This window comes from Elephantulus edwardii, unplaced genomic scaffold, assembly GCF_000299155.1.
Source record: "Elephantulus edwardii isolate Elephantulus edwardi_28Jun2011 unplaced genomic scaffold, EleEdw1.0 scaffold00244, whole genome shotgun sequence".
Taxonomy (NCBI): Eukaryota; Metazoa; Chordata; class Mammalia; order Macroscelidea; family Macroscelididae; genus Elephantulus; species Elephantulus edwardii.
Genome location: NW_006399994.1, coordinates 344,422 through 362,885, shown reverse-complemented (window position 1 = coordinate 362,885; position 18,464 = coordinate 344,422). Strand labels below are relative to the sequence as shown.

Sequence of the window (18,464 nt, the reverse complement as noted above, 5' to 3'; positions counted from 1 at the left end):
AAAAGAGATCTTGAAAAGTGGAAGAATATCCCTTGCTCATGGATAGGAAGACTCAATGTTGTGAAAATGGCAATACTACCAAAAGCAATTTACACATTTAGTGCAACCCCAATACAAATACCAATCCCATTCTTCAACAAGATGGAAAAGGCAATCTCCAATTTCGTATGGAATGGGGGAAAGCCCCGAATAAGCAAAGCACTCCTTAAGAATAGAAGAACAGTAGGAGGTATTTCACTCCCTGATTTCATTGTAGTTTTGATTGCATCTTTCTTATTGCCAGTGATTTTGAGCATATTTTCATGTGTCTAGAGTCTATGCAAATATCTTCCTCGGTGAAGTGTTTTCCATTGGCTGAATTTTGAAGTAGACAGCCAGGCTTTTCTTTCTAGTTTGTGTTAATCTGAAAGTTCGGCATCACAGCAACACACAAGCCTCCACTGTATGTGAGGTGCATTATCTGGTACATGAGCCCAGGTCTTCCTCATCTCTACCTCCGTATAAAGCAATCTAATAAAGTACAAGAGTAGATGTATCCCGATGGCTTCCAAATTGTGACCTTTGTGGAAGCAGACTATCACATCTTTCTCTAGTGGAGTAGCTGGTGTGTTTGAATCACTCACTTTTTGGTTAGTAGCTGAGCGCTTAATCCTCTAAAAGAGGCCCAATTTCTTCTCTACACCAACCAAAGATATATTTGTTATTTCTGGGATTTCTGGGGTATAGGAGCTTGGGAAATCCCCTCACAATCTCTCATCTCATCCCTTCATCATGGCATAACACCCCCACTAATATGAGTGTCTGACTGCTACAACATGACACGGAGTACAATGGATATTGGGACCCTTGCTTCCTCCAGCCTCATTGTGTCACATGTATGCTGTGCCCCAGGGAGAAATAGAGGGACCTGTGTCCCTTACTTAGTCACAGTGTTAGCATGCAGTCCTTATGCAGTTTTGCATGCGCCCTCATGCAGACAACAGACAACAGCTTCTTTTGCCTTTTCCTTGTCCTCTCCACAGGACTTAAATTGCTTACCCCTGAGACCTGGCAGGCTTCTCCTACACTCCCTTTGCAACAATAAAAGCTCTCAAGCAAATCGACTTATGACAAGGGCTGGCCTGGAGGCTTTTCCAGCAGTTGGTTAAACAAACATCAAGGTAACGGAAATTCAGTGGGGCAAGCAGTCTAATGCTCAAACTGCAATCCTTACAGTAAAAACCATGTCTATCAAGGGCCAGGACATGGTGGTGGCTGTGAGTTTGATCTGTTAGGATTTATGTCTTAAGAACACTGGTAAAGAATAGTATTGGGCTGTCTGGCACATGCTCATAGGAGGCAACTGGACTCCATTTTTATTGATGCTGCTCTTTTGCAGCAATGAGTCATCCAGATTTCTCAAATTTCCCTCATCCAGACCTACAGTTAGCAATTCAGAGTGCTGTAGGAAGAATCCTGTGTTCAAGCAGCAGATGATCACACAGAGTTCAAAATGGCTCCCACTGAAAATCAGAGGCTAAATTAAGACCTTCGCCAGGAAAGTGATCCTTTCTTCTCTTGTGCTTCTGTGCTCTATTCTTTCCCTTCTTGTGCAGGTACTGAGTGATGCTGTCGGCAGAACACTCAGAATTCCATCTCAGTGTGTCACTCCACAGCACAGGCACTCTAGTCTGGCTCATCCCTGGTTTGTCACATGGTCGGTGGGGTTCCAAACAAAAGGTTTTGTCCAGGTGATACATTTGTCCTTCCTGAGGAAGAGGTGTCTGCTCTTCTTAGTGTGGTTTGTTCATGTAAACCTGAAGCTTCAAAAATACTCCACATAGACTTTAAAGGGTTAAAAGCTAAAAGCCCGCTAAAGAGAAATATTCCCACCAAAGTGTATCCTAAGATCAGGATTTAGGTGCAAGTAGGAGTCCTTGACTGGTGCAAATGGCTCACACACTTGATTGTTAACCAAAAGGTTGGAGATTTAAGGAGTGCCAGGAAACAAAGGCTTGGGGATCCACTTCCAAAACAGCCATTCAAAGTCCTGTGGAGAGCCGCCACACTCTGATACACTTGGTTAACATGAATCAAAATTAACTCTATGGCAGTTGGTTTGGGTTTTAGTTTGTTTGGAGAATGGTCTTGAGAAGTACTGTAGGGGAGTATGGAAGTGAGACCTGGAAGGGGGGAGGGATGATAACATAAAATTTAATGAGAGTTCATGCTGGGAAGCCAGGTTCAACTCTCCTGGAAAATTTCTGAGGGACTATGAACACACTTCACATTCCCTCACTAAGGGTGACAAGGGGAATTATCTAAAATAAGGGATGGGTTTAGCTTGGATGTAGTGGATTACAGTAGGAGAGGAAGGCTCTCAACCAGGTTGATTCACACGGTGACTACTGTAATGGGCTTTTGTGTGTCAGAAAGTGTGAGAAAGGCACAAAATAGAACAAAGTTCAGATCTTTTGTTCGTAGGGTTTTTATGAGTCATACTCAACTTGACAGCCCCTAACAACAACAATAGTGGATTATATGTTGGACCGCTAACCAAAAGTTTGACAGTTCATATCTACAAGCTGCTTCTGTGGGAAGTGCAAGGCAACGTTTTTTTTGTTGATCTACAGTTTTGGTGTGCAGTGGGTGAAAGCCCCATGTGCGGTCTGAGTATACTCTTCTAGCCATTAAAAAAATAATCTTGGGGGGAGCGGTGCCGGAAGTACTCGGGGAGGGCCTCGCAGTCGGACCGGCTGCTGAGACGAACGCTTCAGTTGGGCAGTCTCCGCATATCGTGGGGAGATAGACGCTACTGCCTTTGATTGGCCTTGGCCCTCACAGCTCTAAAAAGAAACAGGATCTTGATAAACTCTATGAGCTGAAGTCCAAAGCACGGCAGATTATGAACCAGTTTGGCCCCTCAGCCCTAATCAACCTCTCCAATTTCTCATCTATAAAACCGGAACCAGCCAGCACCCCTCCACAAGGCTCCATGGCCAATAGCACTACTGTGGTAAAGATACCAGGCACTCCTGGCACAGGAGGTCGACTCAGTCCTGAAAACAACCAGGTATTAACGAAGAAGAAATTGCAAGACTTGGTAAGAGAAGTGGATCCCAATGAACAGTTGAATGAAGATGTAGAGGAGATGCTGCTACAGATTGCTGATGATTTCATTGAGAATGTGGTGACAGCAGCCTGCCAGCTTGCCAGGCATCGCAAGTCCAGCACCCTAGAGGTGAAAGATGTCCAGTTGCACCTAGAGCGCCAGTGGAACATGTGGATCCCAGGTTTTGGCTCAGAAGAAATTCGACCCTACAAAAAAGCTTGCACCACAGAAGCTCACAAACAGAGAATGGCATTGATCCGGAAAACAACCAAGAAATAACATACGGAGAGGTCGGGAAATGGACAACAGTGCATTTGGAATTTGGAGATACTTGAGCTGAGGCCTCAGCCATCTCATCCGTGGAGTTTTTTTTTTTAATGCTTTACAGAGAAGCATATATTTTTTATTAACAGTGCAGCAATATCTATAATGACTGAGAGGATCTGCCAAAAGAATAAAGCCTCCTACCCCCCCAAAAAAATCTTGAAAAAAAAATCTTCAGCAATGTTTTGTTTGCAGAGGAAGATGCAAGATAGCTGACCAGAGCATTCTGTGGAGTTTGCCACCTCACAACTGGCCTTAGGACCACCTTGGTTTGAATGCTTGTTCTGCTGCCTTTATTACTTTTTCAACCTTGAGTGGGTCTGTTCACCAGTCTGCAAGCCCCTTCTCCAGTTGTGGAAGGGGTAAATAATGATACCCACTTCAAGTTACAATTAGATCACTTGGCAGAGAGGAAGGGGACAATGATGGTGGCACTTGAGCTAGAAGTACTGTCCATGGCTGCAGTCCCTGACAGGGAACAAGGTGTGGACCTCAAAAAAGCTTTGGGTGTGGGGGGGGAGAGGGTGCCTGGCCCTTGTGAAGTGTCACCCGGCCCCTGGGGAAAGCCACCTGGTGTATATGAGGAACTTTATCTAAGCCACTTTCCTCCATCTCCTCCTCCAGTACACCTGCAAGTAATACATCCAAAGCCCTTTTCCTTGTAACTCACAAGGATGTTCTCTCTAGGTTTGCTCCCTTTCCAACAGGTAACCTGAACACTGCGTCCTCTACCAGAACCTGAACTCTGAGCCTTGTTCTAGAGATATAAGGGATGTATAACTGCCAGCTAAAGAAGTAAAGGTAGATGGAGCCTCAAAATTCAGCCAGGCACTTCAACTGGACTCACTCATGCAAACTCCTTACAGTCCAGAGGGCAGAAAATATTGTGAAAGTGTCTTCTAACTGAAGAAGAAGGCATGCAGCTTCAAGTCAGGACCACCAGTAAAGTGTTAAAGTGGGCTCCCCTTCCCTTCATCTCAATGCCCCTGTTTAGCCTGAAATAGTCAGAGAGTCTGGGTCCCTATTCCCAGTTGGAAAATCCACAAATGAATAAGTCAATCTTCTTATTAAAAAAAAAATAATCACCATTAAACTATGCCCACCATTACCTTGTCTTTTCTGGTCCCTGCCATATCTTTCTCATTTCCTTTACACACTCCCTCTACCCACCAAATTGTACAACCCTGTGGTTTCATCCCTACCCATCCTCTCCTTTTGGCTCCCAACCCTTACCCCCTTGGATCTCCATACATGCTTTTTGCAATTAAAAAAAATTTAGCTTTTTGGAGAAACCTGTTGGAGGGTAATTGTTGAACTGGAATTCTCTTGATGGCAGTGATTTTTTTTTAGAAGGTGGAACATGGCCTTGAAATCATGTCAAGGGAACAAGTATAACTCCATCGTCACTCCTTTCTAATAGTATTTAAATTTTAACCCATTTGTAAGAATATTCTGTTTAATTATTTTTACCCACAAATGGCTGATAGTTGGCTGGTTCTCAGAAAAACACCCTTACCCCCTTGGATCTCCATACATGCTTTTTGCAATTAAAAAAAATTTAGCTTTTTGGAGAAACCTGTTGGAGGGTAATTGTTGAACTGGAATTCTCTTGATGGCAGTGATTTTTTTTTAGAAGGTGGAACATGGCCTTGAAATCATGTCAAGGGAACAAGTATAACTCCATCGTCACTCCTTTCTAATAGTATTTAAATTTTAACCCATTTGTAAGAATATTCTGTTTAATTATTTTTACCCACAAATGGCTGATAGTTGGCTGGTTCTCAGAAAAACACCCTAAATTCATTTTTGTCCAACCACATACCTGTAATGTACCAACATGAAAGAAAGACTTGCTCCTGAAATAAACCACCTTCAGCTTCTTGGTCAACCACATACCAATGATGAGAGCCCCACCCACATGTCCTGTGGCTTCTACAATCCTTGATACTTGGTGCCTTGGTTGCAATGACTAGTCTAATTTTGTAAGATTTGCTACCTCCCCAGCTGATTGTGTTCTCAATAAATCACTCTATAATAAAAAGTTCCAGAAGCTGCATTTTACTCTTTAGGCAAGGAAGTTGTGCATTCATCCAATTGCCTTTTGTGAATAAGTCACACATGCCTTAATGGCCAGAGAATACCATTAGAGAGATGTTAGAAGCTTTCAGCCATATGAGACTTCTAGGACCTCCAGGTTGGACAGATGGAATATGAGGGGGCACCACCAGCTTGTGATACAGGATCTGTCCTTCCTTTTTTGCTTCTGTAGTATCTAGAAAGTACCTGATACCTAAAAGGTATTCAACAGGCATTAGACATTGTGAGGGTGGTGCAAGAAAGGGCAAGGCTTCAATTTGTTGTCATTAGGTACCATGACTCAAGGACACCTAACAACACCAACAACAGAACAGATGAAGAAAAGCACACTTACAGAAATAAAAGATAAAGGATTCATCAAATGATTTTCAATTATGAAAAAAAGGGCCTGTATATGTATAAGTGAACCCTAAAAACAAACCACTCGACAGGAACAAAATGGCTACCCTAGATAAACATTAAACTCCAATAAGAAATCAAATTACAGCATTTCTTAAAACGGCTTCTATTTTTAAGAGACAATGCAGCTTCTTGTAAAAGCACAGGGATCTAGGAGTAAAATCAAAGACTATAAAATTCATTAAAAAAAAAAAACTAGGAACAACTCTAGAAGCCCTAAGCAAGAACAGGCTTCCAAGCATAAAGAAAAATCTACAACCAGGAGAGAATGAAATAGATGAATGGGATCTTCTAAGAAACAAACCCACATGTACATAAAAAATTTCTTCAACAGAGTAAAAAGAAAATCCACAGACTGGGAAAAAGATTTGACAGTTACATATCTGGTAAGAGACTCACATTTAAAATTTATAGAATACTTTAGCATCTCAACAAGAAAAAGGTAAACAATTCAATTGTAAAATGGACATAGGATGCCCAAGGAATGCATTCAGATGGCATGAACTAAAGAAGACATTCAGAGGGCAGACAGAAACACATGAAGAAATGTTCAAAATCCCTAGCTATCAGAGAGGTGCAAATCAAGACAGCTATGAGATATCACCTCACACTAAAAATAGCAAAGTTCAACAGGGCAGCAAACAAAAATGCTGGTGAGGTTGTGGAGAGAGTGGAACTCGAATTCACTGCTGGTTGTTATGTACCATCGAGTCAGGACTGACCCGTAGCTGACCCTCCAGCAGGTTTTCAGAGGCAGATAATCACATGAAAGGAGATTGTCCATTTTCCTCTGGAGCAGCTGGTGAATTCGAACTGTGTGTCTTCAGAATTACAGTGAAGATTCTTACCATTAGGCCACCAGAGCTGGTGGGAATAAAATAGACTACTATGTAAAACGGTCTGACACTTAATAAAAAAAAATTTAGAAATAGAGTACCATTTGACCCAGCAATTTCCACTCTTGGATATACACAAAAGACACCATAGTGACAACACAAACAGATGTATGCACACTCATTTTTTTTGCTGCTTTACTCAGAATGGAAGCGGCGTGTACGCAGCTCGGTGGTTTCTCCAGCCGTTCAGCCATCCGCTGCCAGGCTGCGCGTCGCCTGAGCCTCTGTGTTCCTTGCCGCCTCGTCGCCTGTGGCCACCGCACACCTTTCCGTAACAAAGCACACACATCATGACGAAGAAAGACAAGAAGTCCTTCAACCAGAGCCTGGCCGAGTGGAAGCTCTTCATCTATAACCCCAACACCGGACAGTTCCTAGGGTGCACCTAGAGTTGGAGTTTGATCTTGCTCTTCTACCTAGTCTTCAATGGCTTCTTGGCTGCTCTCTTCACATTCACAATGTGGGTCATGCTCCAGACACTGAATGATGAATTTCCCAAATACCGCAACCAGATTCCCAGTCCAGGACTTAAGGTTTTTCCAAAACCAGTGAGCGCCTTGGAATATTCATTCAGTGTGTCTGACGCACATTACTATGAAGGATACGTTAAAGACCTTGACCATTTTCTACCAGAAGAACAGAAGAACCTCACAGCGTGTCCTGAAGGAATACTTTTTGAACAAAAGGGCCCTGTTTATTCTGCACGTCAGTTTTCTCTGGATTTATTTAAAGACTGCAGTGGCTTGATTGATCCTAACTATGGCTATTCCAAAGGAAACCCTTGTGTTCTTGTGAAAATGAACCGAATAATTGGATTAAAGCCTAAAGGAGAACTGAAGATAGTATGCACTTTAAAGAATGAACAGATGGCACATGTATTAACATACCCTTCCGCAGGAAATATAGACTTAAAATATTTTCCATATTATGGGGGAAAATTACATGTGGGGTATCTGCAGCCAATTGTTGCAGTCCAGGCATTCTTTGGTCCTCTTAACGTTATCAAGAAAGAAAACACATTTGACTGCAAGATTGAGGGAGCATCCAACCTGAAAAACCAGAATGATCGTGACAAATTCTTAGGACGGGTTACATTCAAAATCACAGTGAATGCATAGTCCGAGTAGGATGTCTGTACAGAGTAAATGTGTCCCCACTTTGCATCAGCTGGACCTGCCATTCTAGAATTATGAGACCACCTTGGAGAAAGGTGGGTGGTACGTGACACTGGGATGACACCTTCATGTGCTTCCAGATCGTACTGTCCGATGTCCTCTGAAATAACTGCCTGTTACCTCTGCTGCCCTTTGAACCAGTGTACAGACGCCGTATTAGGGGCAGGGAAACACCTGATCAGGATCAGTATGATGGGGGTCTTTTCCTCTTTTTGTGTGGGTTAACTGCCAAGTGTCTAAAGCTTAAAGCGCTGTGCTGTGTAAATATTGTATGGATTTAACGCTGGTTAACTGTCCTTTGATGCCAACACAATTTTTAGGGATAAAATGATAAAAGAATATTTGGGGTGGGGGTTGGGGTTGGGCGATGTCTCTCATTGTACCAATGAGGGAGTTTTTATTTTGCTTTTCAAGGAGAGGAGCAAACGGGGGTGGGGGGGGGGTGGGCAGGGAGAAGGGTAGAACAATGAATGAATGGAATTCCAAAATCTATGTAGATGTTCATTGAAATGAAAGATAGATAAATAAATTAATTAATAAAAAAGAGAAAAAAATTATAAAAGAAATTGTACTTGACCAACATCAAGTGATTTTATAGCTACAATCAGTGGGCCTAGTGTGTGGAGCCCCCTGAAGTGATGTGTGTGTAAGGAGGGCAAAGAAAATAAAAGTGCATTGGAAAGTGAAAAAAAAAATAGAATGGAAGCAATCCGAATGAATAGGAAAAATGAAGGTACATTAACACAATGGAATATTATGCAGCATTGATTTACAATGAACTAGTAAAACACAATATGACACAAAGCAGGCCTGGAAGACATTATGCTGAGTGAAATATCTCAGTCACAAAGTACAAATAGCACATAACAATGCTGTTATAAAATATTATGAAATACAATGTGAATGAAGGATAATGTGAAACACTTCAAACTTTATATGCAAACCAATGTAAAATTAAAACAAGAAGTAAAGATAATTAAAAAATAAAAGTATCACAGTGAGGAAGTGGGAAGAGTTCCGATGCATTTGGGTGGTGTAATTCACATCATAAAACAGAACATGTATGAATGGTTGAATGGAAAACCAATTGATTTGGTAACTTTCACTCAAACCATGTTAAAAAGAAAATTCTGAAGAGAAAAAAAAATAGGACTGATATGAGGGCTTGGGGGAGAATAGGAAAAGATAAACTCTGCACTGGAACAGAAGAGGGGAAGGGCTATTTGAAAGGAATATATGATTAGGCATTATATGTATGACAACAATCTGGAACAAGAGGTACATTGGGAGGGGGGCTGGAAAAGGGAGTCGGGAGAGGAAGGGAGGGAAATGTGCCAACAATGAATGCATGAAAACCAATCACCCTGTGAACTTTCTTTAAAATCACAGTTATTTTAAAAAAGAAAAGTTTAACTACTTGCAACCAAATATGTTACAAAAATGATGTGTAACACTTAACAACAAAGATCAAACACTACATGCAGCCTTTAGTACAATTAGTACAATTACAGCATAAAAAAAATAAAGGTTTTTTACAGCTGGGTAAGTAAGTAACATCATGATAAATGGAGAAAATGTTGGAGTTGTCAAGGATTTAATTTTCCTTGGATCTACAATTAACACCCATGGAAACCAAATTCAGGATTGCGTTGGGCATATCAGCTGCAAAAGACCTCTTTAAATTTGTTGTTGTTGTTAGGTGCCCTCAAGTTGATTACGATTCATAGTGACCCTATGAACAAAAAGTCTGAACTGTCCTATCCTATGCCATCCTCACACTTCCTGACACACAAGAGCCCACTGGGGCAGTCATTATGTCAGTTCAACTGGTTGAAGGTCTTCTCTTCTTCTTTGCCGACCCTTCACCCTTCCAAGCATCGTGTCCCTCTTCAAGAATAGCTTCTTTTTCACAACATGCTCAAAGTATGTGAGACGAAGCCCCATCATTCTCGCCTCCAAAGAACACCCTCTCTAAGACATATCTGCTTGTTCTCTTGGCTGTTCATGGAATTTTCAATGCTCTTCTTCAACACTTCAGCTCAAAGGCATCAATTTTTTTTCTGTCATCTTTATTCACTGTCCAACTCTCAGATGCAAACAAGTAATCAGAAAGGCTAAGGCCTAAAATCAGCTGTACCTTAGTCCTCAAACTGACATCATTATTCTTCAATAGTTTGGAGAGATCCCTAACTACAGATTTTCCTAGTGCAATATACTCTTCAAAGTACTAAAGAGAAAGCTATCTCTCTCATGACTCAGTTGTACCTGACCCATGCTATAGTATTTTCTATTACCTCACATTCATATAAAAGTTGGACAATAAGTAAAGAAGATAGAATAATTTATGCCATTCAATTGTGATGTTGCTAAAGTATGTTGAATATACTTCAGAGTGTCAATTAATGAACAAATTAAATATATCTTTATTGGAAGAAGTGCAGTCAAAGTACTCATTAGGCGTAAGGATGGTAAAACTTTGTCTCACATACTTTGAGTGTCAAAGAAGGTGCCAGTCTGTGGAGAAGGATATCATAGTTGGTAAAGTAGATGGTCATCTCAAAAGAAGATGACTCTCAATGAAATAGATTGTTCAAGCACAACAGAAATTGTAAGGATGGTGCAGGACCAAGTGATGTCGCATTCTTTTGTCCAATGGTCACTATCAGTCAGGATGGAACTGGATGACACCTAACAGCAGCCCCAAATGAGCAAGGGTCCAAATTTTAGTTCATATGAATAGTTTGTTAAAAGATGATTTTCAAGAAAGTTTGTGTTGATGTAATTGAAGAATACTTTTGTCAGTTTGTGGTAGGAAGTTAGGAAATGGAAATTACACTGTTAAGAAAGATTGCTTTAAAACAATCCCTGTGTGCCTCTTTATACCTGTGAGGACCCAGTCCTTTGATTATTCATATGATAAAACCTTACTCTATTTGACAGTTTGTTACTACAAACTGAAGTTTAGCAACAGTGAGATAGTATTCTTCCTGATATATTAATCTCTCCACTTTTCAATCAAATTTTGATTTTATTTCTAACAGAGTGCAAACTTTACTACAAGAGTATTGTGAAAACAAACTCAAACATAAATGGTGACAGAGCAACATGCACAGTAACATACACAGAGTGAGCAAGACAGATGGAATTTGTGTGAGAACCATTACTAAAATAATTAGTTTGGGAGCCACAGGAGCAGCGAGGCTCAGTGAAAAGCAGTGAGCATTGGCAGGGAGCAGTGAGCCTAGGCTTGGAGCAGAAAACTGGATGGGGACCCACCCACCAGGAGCACCATGACAGAAGGAATTTTAGTGAGATCTTTAGGGAGAGATCACTGTTGATTGCTGGACCACATAGGACCCCTTCACTTTAAGCTGGAGGGAGTGAGATAGCTGGAGCTTGGCTGGGGTGGCAGGACCAGTTCTTGAAGGGAAAACCAAGGCTTCCTTGTTTTCCATTTAGGTTCCCACACATGTCCCCCACCATGTGCATCTCTGTGCATGCCCCCCAACTTCCATGTGCATCTGCACATGTGCCCACCCTACATGTATTTGTGTGTGTATCTGCCCAACCCTCTTCTGGAGAAGTGACTTCAGATAAAAAAACCAGCTATCACCTCAGGCATAAAAAACTCTAACACAACAATGTTCCAAAAGAAGCAGACTACCTCATACCCTACACAAGCTCAAAGGAAGATATCACCCCCAAAAAAGTAACACCATGTCAATGGATTTCCTGAAGCCAGAAAGTCTGATGGAACTTTCTGAAACAGAATTTAAAAGAACAATAATTGAATATTTTTCAGTGGGTGAAAGACAAACTTAAAGAATTACAGGACACTACAAGCAAAAACTAGCAGGAGCTTAAAAAAAATCCAAAACATTGCAGATAAAACAAACAAGGCATTAGAGGCTCTGGGAAAATAAGAAACCACTATTCATAATATGAGGTCCAATGTTTCAGATGTTGTCAACATGTTGGAGGGACACATGAGTTGAGTTGAAGTGATGGAACACAGAAACAGTGAAATAGAAGATAGAATTGTCATCACTGATTTGCTAGAGCAAAAGGGAACAAAAACCAAGAAAACCAGAATCAAAAAGAAAGGAAAAATAATAAAACCTGAGAATAATGTGGGACATGTGCATCATCAGAATACCAGAACAGGAAGAAGAGTTAAAGGCATGGAAAAAGTTGTGGGAAAATTGTTGTTGTTGTTGTTATGTGCCATCGAAAAAATTTCCCAGGCATAATGAAGAGTGAGAGAATATATATTCAAGCAGCTGAGAGAATATCATATACATTTGGAAGCTGAATAGCACCTTGCTTAAACATGAGTGGGTATTAGAAGAATTACAAAATGAAATTAAAAAGTTTCTTGAAACAAATGGCAATGAAAACACCACTTTACCAAAACTTCTGGAAAACAGCCAAAGCAGTTATCAGCGGTCAATTAATAGCAAAAAGCAAACACATCAAAAGTTAGGAAAAAATGACCATTGAATCCATAATCCTACATCTCCAACAAATTGGAAAAAAACCCAAACACCAAAAACCTAGCAAGAAAACCTGACACCTTCAAAAAAAACGAAATTACAAAAATTATAGCAGAAATAATTGTAATAGTAAACAGAAATACAATAGAATCCATCAACAAAATTAGGAGTTGGTTCTTGGAACAGGTCAATAAAATCAACAAACCACTAGCAAAACTAACAAAGGAAAAGACACAAATAATCTGAATAAAAGATGAAATGGACAACATTATAACAGAACCAACTAAAATAAAAAGGCTAACATTGGAATATTATGAAAAACTATACTCAAACAAATATGAAAACCTAGAGGAAACGGACAAATACTTAGAAATTCACAACCTACCTAAACTGAACACCTGAACAGTCTCATTCCAAAGAAGAAATTGAAAAAGTAATAAAACAACTTCTCACCAAAAAAAGCCCTGTACCAGATGGTTTTACAAGTGAATTTTATCAAACATTCAGAGAAGAACTGTCACCAATTCTATATAAACTATTCCAGAAAATATAAAAAGGTGGAATTCTCCCAGACTCATTCTATGGATGATACCAAAGCCAGGTAAAGACACCACCCAAATAGAAAGCTATAGGCCAATATCTCTCATGAACACAGATGCAAAAATCCTGAATAAAATACTGGCCAATAGAATGCAATGATACAAAAAGAAATAATTTGCCATGACCAAGTGGGATTCATAACAGGTATGCAAGGATGGTTAAACAAAAAAACCAAACAAACAATCAATGTAATTCATCAAATTAACAAACAAAAAAACAAGAATCACATGCTCCTATCAATTGATGCAAAAAAGGCTGTTGACAAAATCCAACACCCTTTCCTGATTAAAACACTCAAAAAAATAGGAATAGAAGGGAATTTTCTCAACATAGTAAAAAGTGAATATGCAAACCTGAGAGCCAACCTTGTTCTCAAAGGAAAGAGATTAAAGGCATTCCCCTTGATAACAGGAAATAGTCAAGGATGCCCATTATCACCTCTCCTATTCAATATTGTATTGGAAGTCTTAGTGATTGTAATAAGACAAGAGAAGGAATTAAGAGGTATCTAAATATGCAGAAAGGAGGTAAAATGACCTCTAAATGCAGATGATATGTTAGTATACTTAGAAAACCCTAAAGACTCAGCAAGAAAACTACTGGACATAGTTGACCAATTCAGCAAAGTGGCAGGATACAAGAGCCACATACAAAAATCAGTTGGATTTCTCTGCAGTGACAAAGAGAATACAGAGCTGGAGCTAAGACAATCAGTAACTTTCACAATAGCTAATCACAAGATTAAATACTTGGGAATAAATCTAACCAGAAACACAAAAGACCTAACAAAAAAATTACAAAACATTACTGTAAAAAACAAAAAGAGAGCTGGAGAAATGGAAGAATATACCTTGCTCATGGATAGGAAGATTAAATATTGTAAAAGTGACTATAGGACCAAAGGCACTTTACATGTTCAATGCAATCCCAATACAAATACCAATTCCATTCTTCAGTGAGACTGAAAAGGCAATTTCCAATTTCATTTGGAATGGAAAAAAAAAACCCCAACACTAAGCACTCCTTAAAAAGAGCAACAAGGTAGGGGGCATCTCAGTCCCTGATTTCAAATCCTACTACACTGCCATGGTGGTCAAGACAGCATGGTACTGGTACAATGACAGACACATAGATCGGTGGAATAGAATTGAGAATACAGAAATCAGCCCATCTACCTATGGTCAACTGATTTTTTGACAAGGAGATGAAATCAGTTAAGCTGGGAAATGGCAGCCTTTTTAACAAATGGTGTTTGCAAAATGGGAAAACTATCTGTAGAAAACTCAAGCAAGATCCACATCTCACTCCATACACAATAACTAACTCAGAGTGGATCATGGATCTAGGACTAAAACCAAGGACGATAAACTTTATTAGAGAAAAGCTTGGAAGAACTCTAGAAGCCCTAATCCACAACATAAACAGTCTTCCAACCATACTGAAAAACGTACAACCAGGAGAGGATAAAGCAGATTAGATGAATGGGATCTTCTAAGAATCAAATCCCTATGCACATCCAAAAACTTCTCCAACAGGGTAAAAGGGAAAGCAACAGACCGGGGAAAAAAAATATTTGGTAATGACATGTTAGATAAGGGACTTATAGCTAGAATTTATAAAATACTCAAGCACTACAACAAGATAAAGGTAAACAATCCAATTGAAAAATGGGCACAGAATATGAACAGACACTTCCCCAAAGAAGGCATTCAGATGGCCAACAAACACATGAAGAAATGTTCAAAATCCCTAGCTCTAAGAAAGATGCAAATTAAAACAACTATAAGAAATCATCTCGGTGCAGGATAGGGCAAGGTTCGCATTATGTTCTAAGATCAGTATGAGTCATAGTTGATAAGCACCCAACCACCACCAAGCACTAGGACCTATCAATCCTAGAAGCCAAAGAGAGGGGAACACAAACTTCACCGTTCAATGAATTCTCAGGTGTATACTTTTGTATCAAGTTTTCATTTCTTCTGATGCTCAATAAAATAAAGCTTAAAAGGGTGGGGGGAAATCCAAAAAACTTTAACCCTTCCTTTTAAGCAGTTTTCAAATCTAAAATGGAATTTTTACAAATGATAGATTAAATACATAGCCCACTTTTCTCATCTTCAGTTCCTTAAGTGGTTCTATTTCAGGACAACTCTGAAGTATGCATTGGACTGCTAGTCAAAAGAAGTCCAAACCAAACAGTCACTCCAAGGGCGAGCTGGGTGGTGTCTTCCCTTTAAGAGCACAGCCTTCCCATCAATAAACAAATGGATAGAGCAGCTCTGGTCTAGTCACACAATGGAATACTATGCTGCATTGAAAAACAAGGATCTCATGAAATAATATACAAAATGGGTGGCCCTGGAGGACATTATGTTGAGTGAAATATCTCAATAACAAAAGGACAAATACTGCAAAGTGCCACTGTTATAAAATGGGACTGACATCAGGATTGACTGAGAAAGGGGATAAAAAAAAATGTATACTGCAAACAGATGAAAGATCTGTTTAAAAAGGGATATGATTAGGTATTATTGTCATGGCAGGAGTCCAGAATGAAGGCTGCAAAGTAATGTGGACTTTGGGGGAGGGATTGATTAACAATGAAAGACTTACTTTTCAAAGAGAAGAGCAAATGGGGAGAGCGAGGCAGGGAGAAAAGTGGAACAATGAATGAATGGAAATCCAGTCTATTTGTCCTTTTGTTAAATTTGGAAATCGATGGAGGGCTGCATTGTTGGAACTGACTTCATGGCAGTGAGTCTGGCTTTTTTCCTTTTCATTTTCTTCACTGAAAACTAATAAACACTCACTGCTTTAACTTAGTATTATATGACCCTAAATTTTTACATATGTAATATGAACTTTCATATTACAAACATATGTGAGGGCAATTATGACTATTCACTCAAATATTTTAAAAAAAATAAACCTGTGCCAAGAAATTTTAGTTCACCAAGGAGTTACAATTGCTAACTGCAAGACCTTCCTTTTAAAACAATCTTTAAATAAGATCTGTAACTTGGTAAGAAAAAAATTAAACTTATCCCATTATACACTAGGCTATTTGATAGTGAATCATTTCTAATTCCATATTTATATAAATATTACTTTGTAATATTTTAATAAAAATAGCAGATATTTGTCTGAAAAAAAAAAGACGAAATCATCTCACCCAATAAGAACAGCAAAATTTAACAGAGCAGCAAACAACAAATGCTGATAAAGGTTGTGGAGAAACTGGAACCCTTCTTCACCTCTGGTGGGAGTGTAAAATAGTGCCATCACTATGGAAGACAGTATGGCACTTTCTCAAAAATTTGCAAATAGAAATACCATTTGACCCAGAATTTCACTACTGGGAATATATCCCAAAGAAATCATAACCACCACCCAAGCAGATACATGCACTTCCATGTTTATCTCAGCTTTGTTCACAATAGCAAAGAGTTGGAAACAACGTAAGTACCCATTAATAAATGAATGGATAGAGAAGCTGTGGTATGGTCTCACAATGGAATACTATGCTGCATTGAAAAACCAGGAACCTATGAAATACTGTACAAAATGTGTGACCCTGGAGGACATTATGCTGAGTGAAATATCTCAATTACAAAAGGACAAATACTGCATAGTTCCAGTGTTGTAAAATGGGACTGACATTGGGGTTGAGGGGAGACTGAGAAAGATAGAATAAATTATGTATACTGCATTGAAACAGATGAGGGAGAGATCTGTTTAAAAGGTATATATGATTAGCTATTATAGTTATGACAGGAGTCCAGAATGAAGGCTGCGTAGTGGAGTGGACTTGGAGGGAGGGATTGACTAACAATGAAATAACTTTTCTTTTACTTTTCAAAATGAAGACTACATAGTGGAGTGGACTTTGGAGGAGAGATTGTTTAACAATGCAAGAATTTTTCTCTTGCTTTTTAAAGAGAAGAGAGAACAGGTTGGGTAGGGAGAAAAGTGCAATAATGAATGAATAGGAAACTTTCATTAAGATTAATAAAAAAAAAAGAAAATAAAAAACTTAAAAAAAATGCCTGATTTAAAAAAAAAAAAAGAATAGCAACATTTAACAGAACAGCCAAAAACAATTGCTGGCAAGGTTGCAGAGAGACTGGAACTCTTATTCATTGTTAGTTGTTGTTATGTGCCGTCGAGTTGCTTGCAACTCATAGTGACCCTCTGTACAACAGCCCTAAACTCTGCTCTGTCCTGTGCCAATCGCACTGGTGGGGGTATAAAATGGTGCAACAACTATGGAAGGCAGAATGGTGTTTTCTCAAAAAGTTTGAAATAGAAATACCACTTAACCCAATAATTCCACTACTGGGAATATACCCTAAGGAAACCAGAACTGCCACCCAAGCAGATATATGCTCATCTGTGTTTATTGTTGCTTTGTTCACAATAGCAAAGAGTTGGAAACAACCCAAGTGCCCATCAACAAATGAATGGATAAGAAAGCTGTGGTATAGTCACACAATGGAATACTATGGTGACTTGAAAAAGAAGGAATTTATGAAATATTATACAAAATGGGTGACCCTGGAGGACGTTATGCTGAGTGAAATATCTCAGTTACACAAGGACAAATACTACAGAGTGCCACTTTTGTAAAGCTGGACTAACATTAGAGTTGGTGGGAAACTAAGATGGGATAAATAATGTGCACTGTGTTGAAACAGATGAGGGAGAGAACTATTTAGGAGGAATGTATGATTAAGTATTATTGACATGACAAAGTTCAGAATGATAGCAGCATAGTGGAGTGGACTGAGGGGGTGTGGAGATTGTATAACAATGAAAGATTTTTTCCTTTTTTTTCACTTTTCAAAGAGAAAAGCGAGCTGGGGGAAGGGTGGGCAGGGAGGAAAGTGTGGAACAATGAAAGAATGGAAATAAAAATCTCTGTAAACTTTCATTAAAATTAAATAAAAATGCCACTGGGGGGAGAGGGAACCAGTAAGCATGTCAGGCTATTCTGCTTTCAGATTGAAGTCTTTGATAAGGATAGATTGTAAGGAAATGTTTGTTGTTGTTACTAGGTGCCTTTGAGTTGAGTATGACTCATAGAGACACTATGAATAACAGATCTGAACCCTGTCTTATCCTGTGCCATGCTCATAACCTCTGATACACTTAAGCCCATTACTGAGGTCACTATGTTGTTGTCAGTCCACCTGGTTGAGGATCTTTCTCTTCTCCATCCTCCATCTTTCCAAGCTGATTATCTTCTCCAAGGAATAGCCTTTCCTAGAAATATGCCCAAAGCTTCATCATCCTTGCCTACAAGAAGCACTCTTGGCTACACTTTCTTCATGATATATCTATTTGTTCTTTGTAGTACATGGGATATTTAGTACTCTTCTCCAACACCACA

General features: G+C 39.3%; 1 protein-coding gene and 1 pseudogene across 1 annotated transcript; both read left to right on the top strand.

Moving 5' to 3' along the window:
• Positions 1-2,806: 2,806 nt before the first annotated feature.
• LOC102867798 (transcription initiation factor TFIID subunit 12-like) lies at positions 2,807-3,562 on the top strand. Its single transcript, XM_006899026.1, has one exon. The coding sequence runs from the start codon at positions 2,885-2,887 to the stop codon at positions 3,368-3,370; it is 486 nt and encodes a 161-aa protein (XP_006899088.1). The 5' UTR covers positions 2,807-2,884; the 3' UTR covers positions 3,371-3,562.
• Positions 3,563-7,097: 3,535 nt separating this feature from the next.
• Positions 7,098-7,925, top strand: LOC102867387 (annotated as a pseudogene).
• Positions 7,926-18,464: the final 10,539 nt, after the last annotated feature.

Coding starts and splice junctions, on each gene's coding strand:
- LOC102867798 (XM_006899026.1), top strand. CDS start 2,885: ATGAACCAGTTTGGCCCCTCAGCCCTAATCAACCTCTCCAATTTCTCA.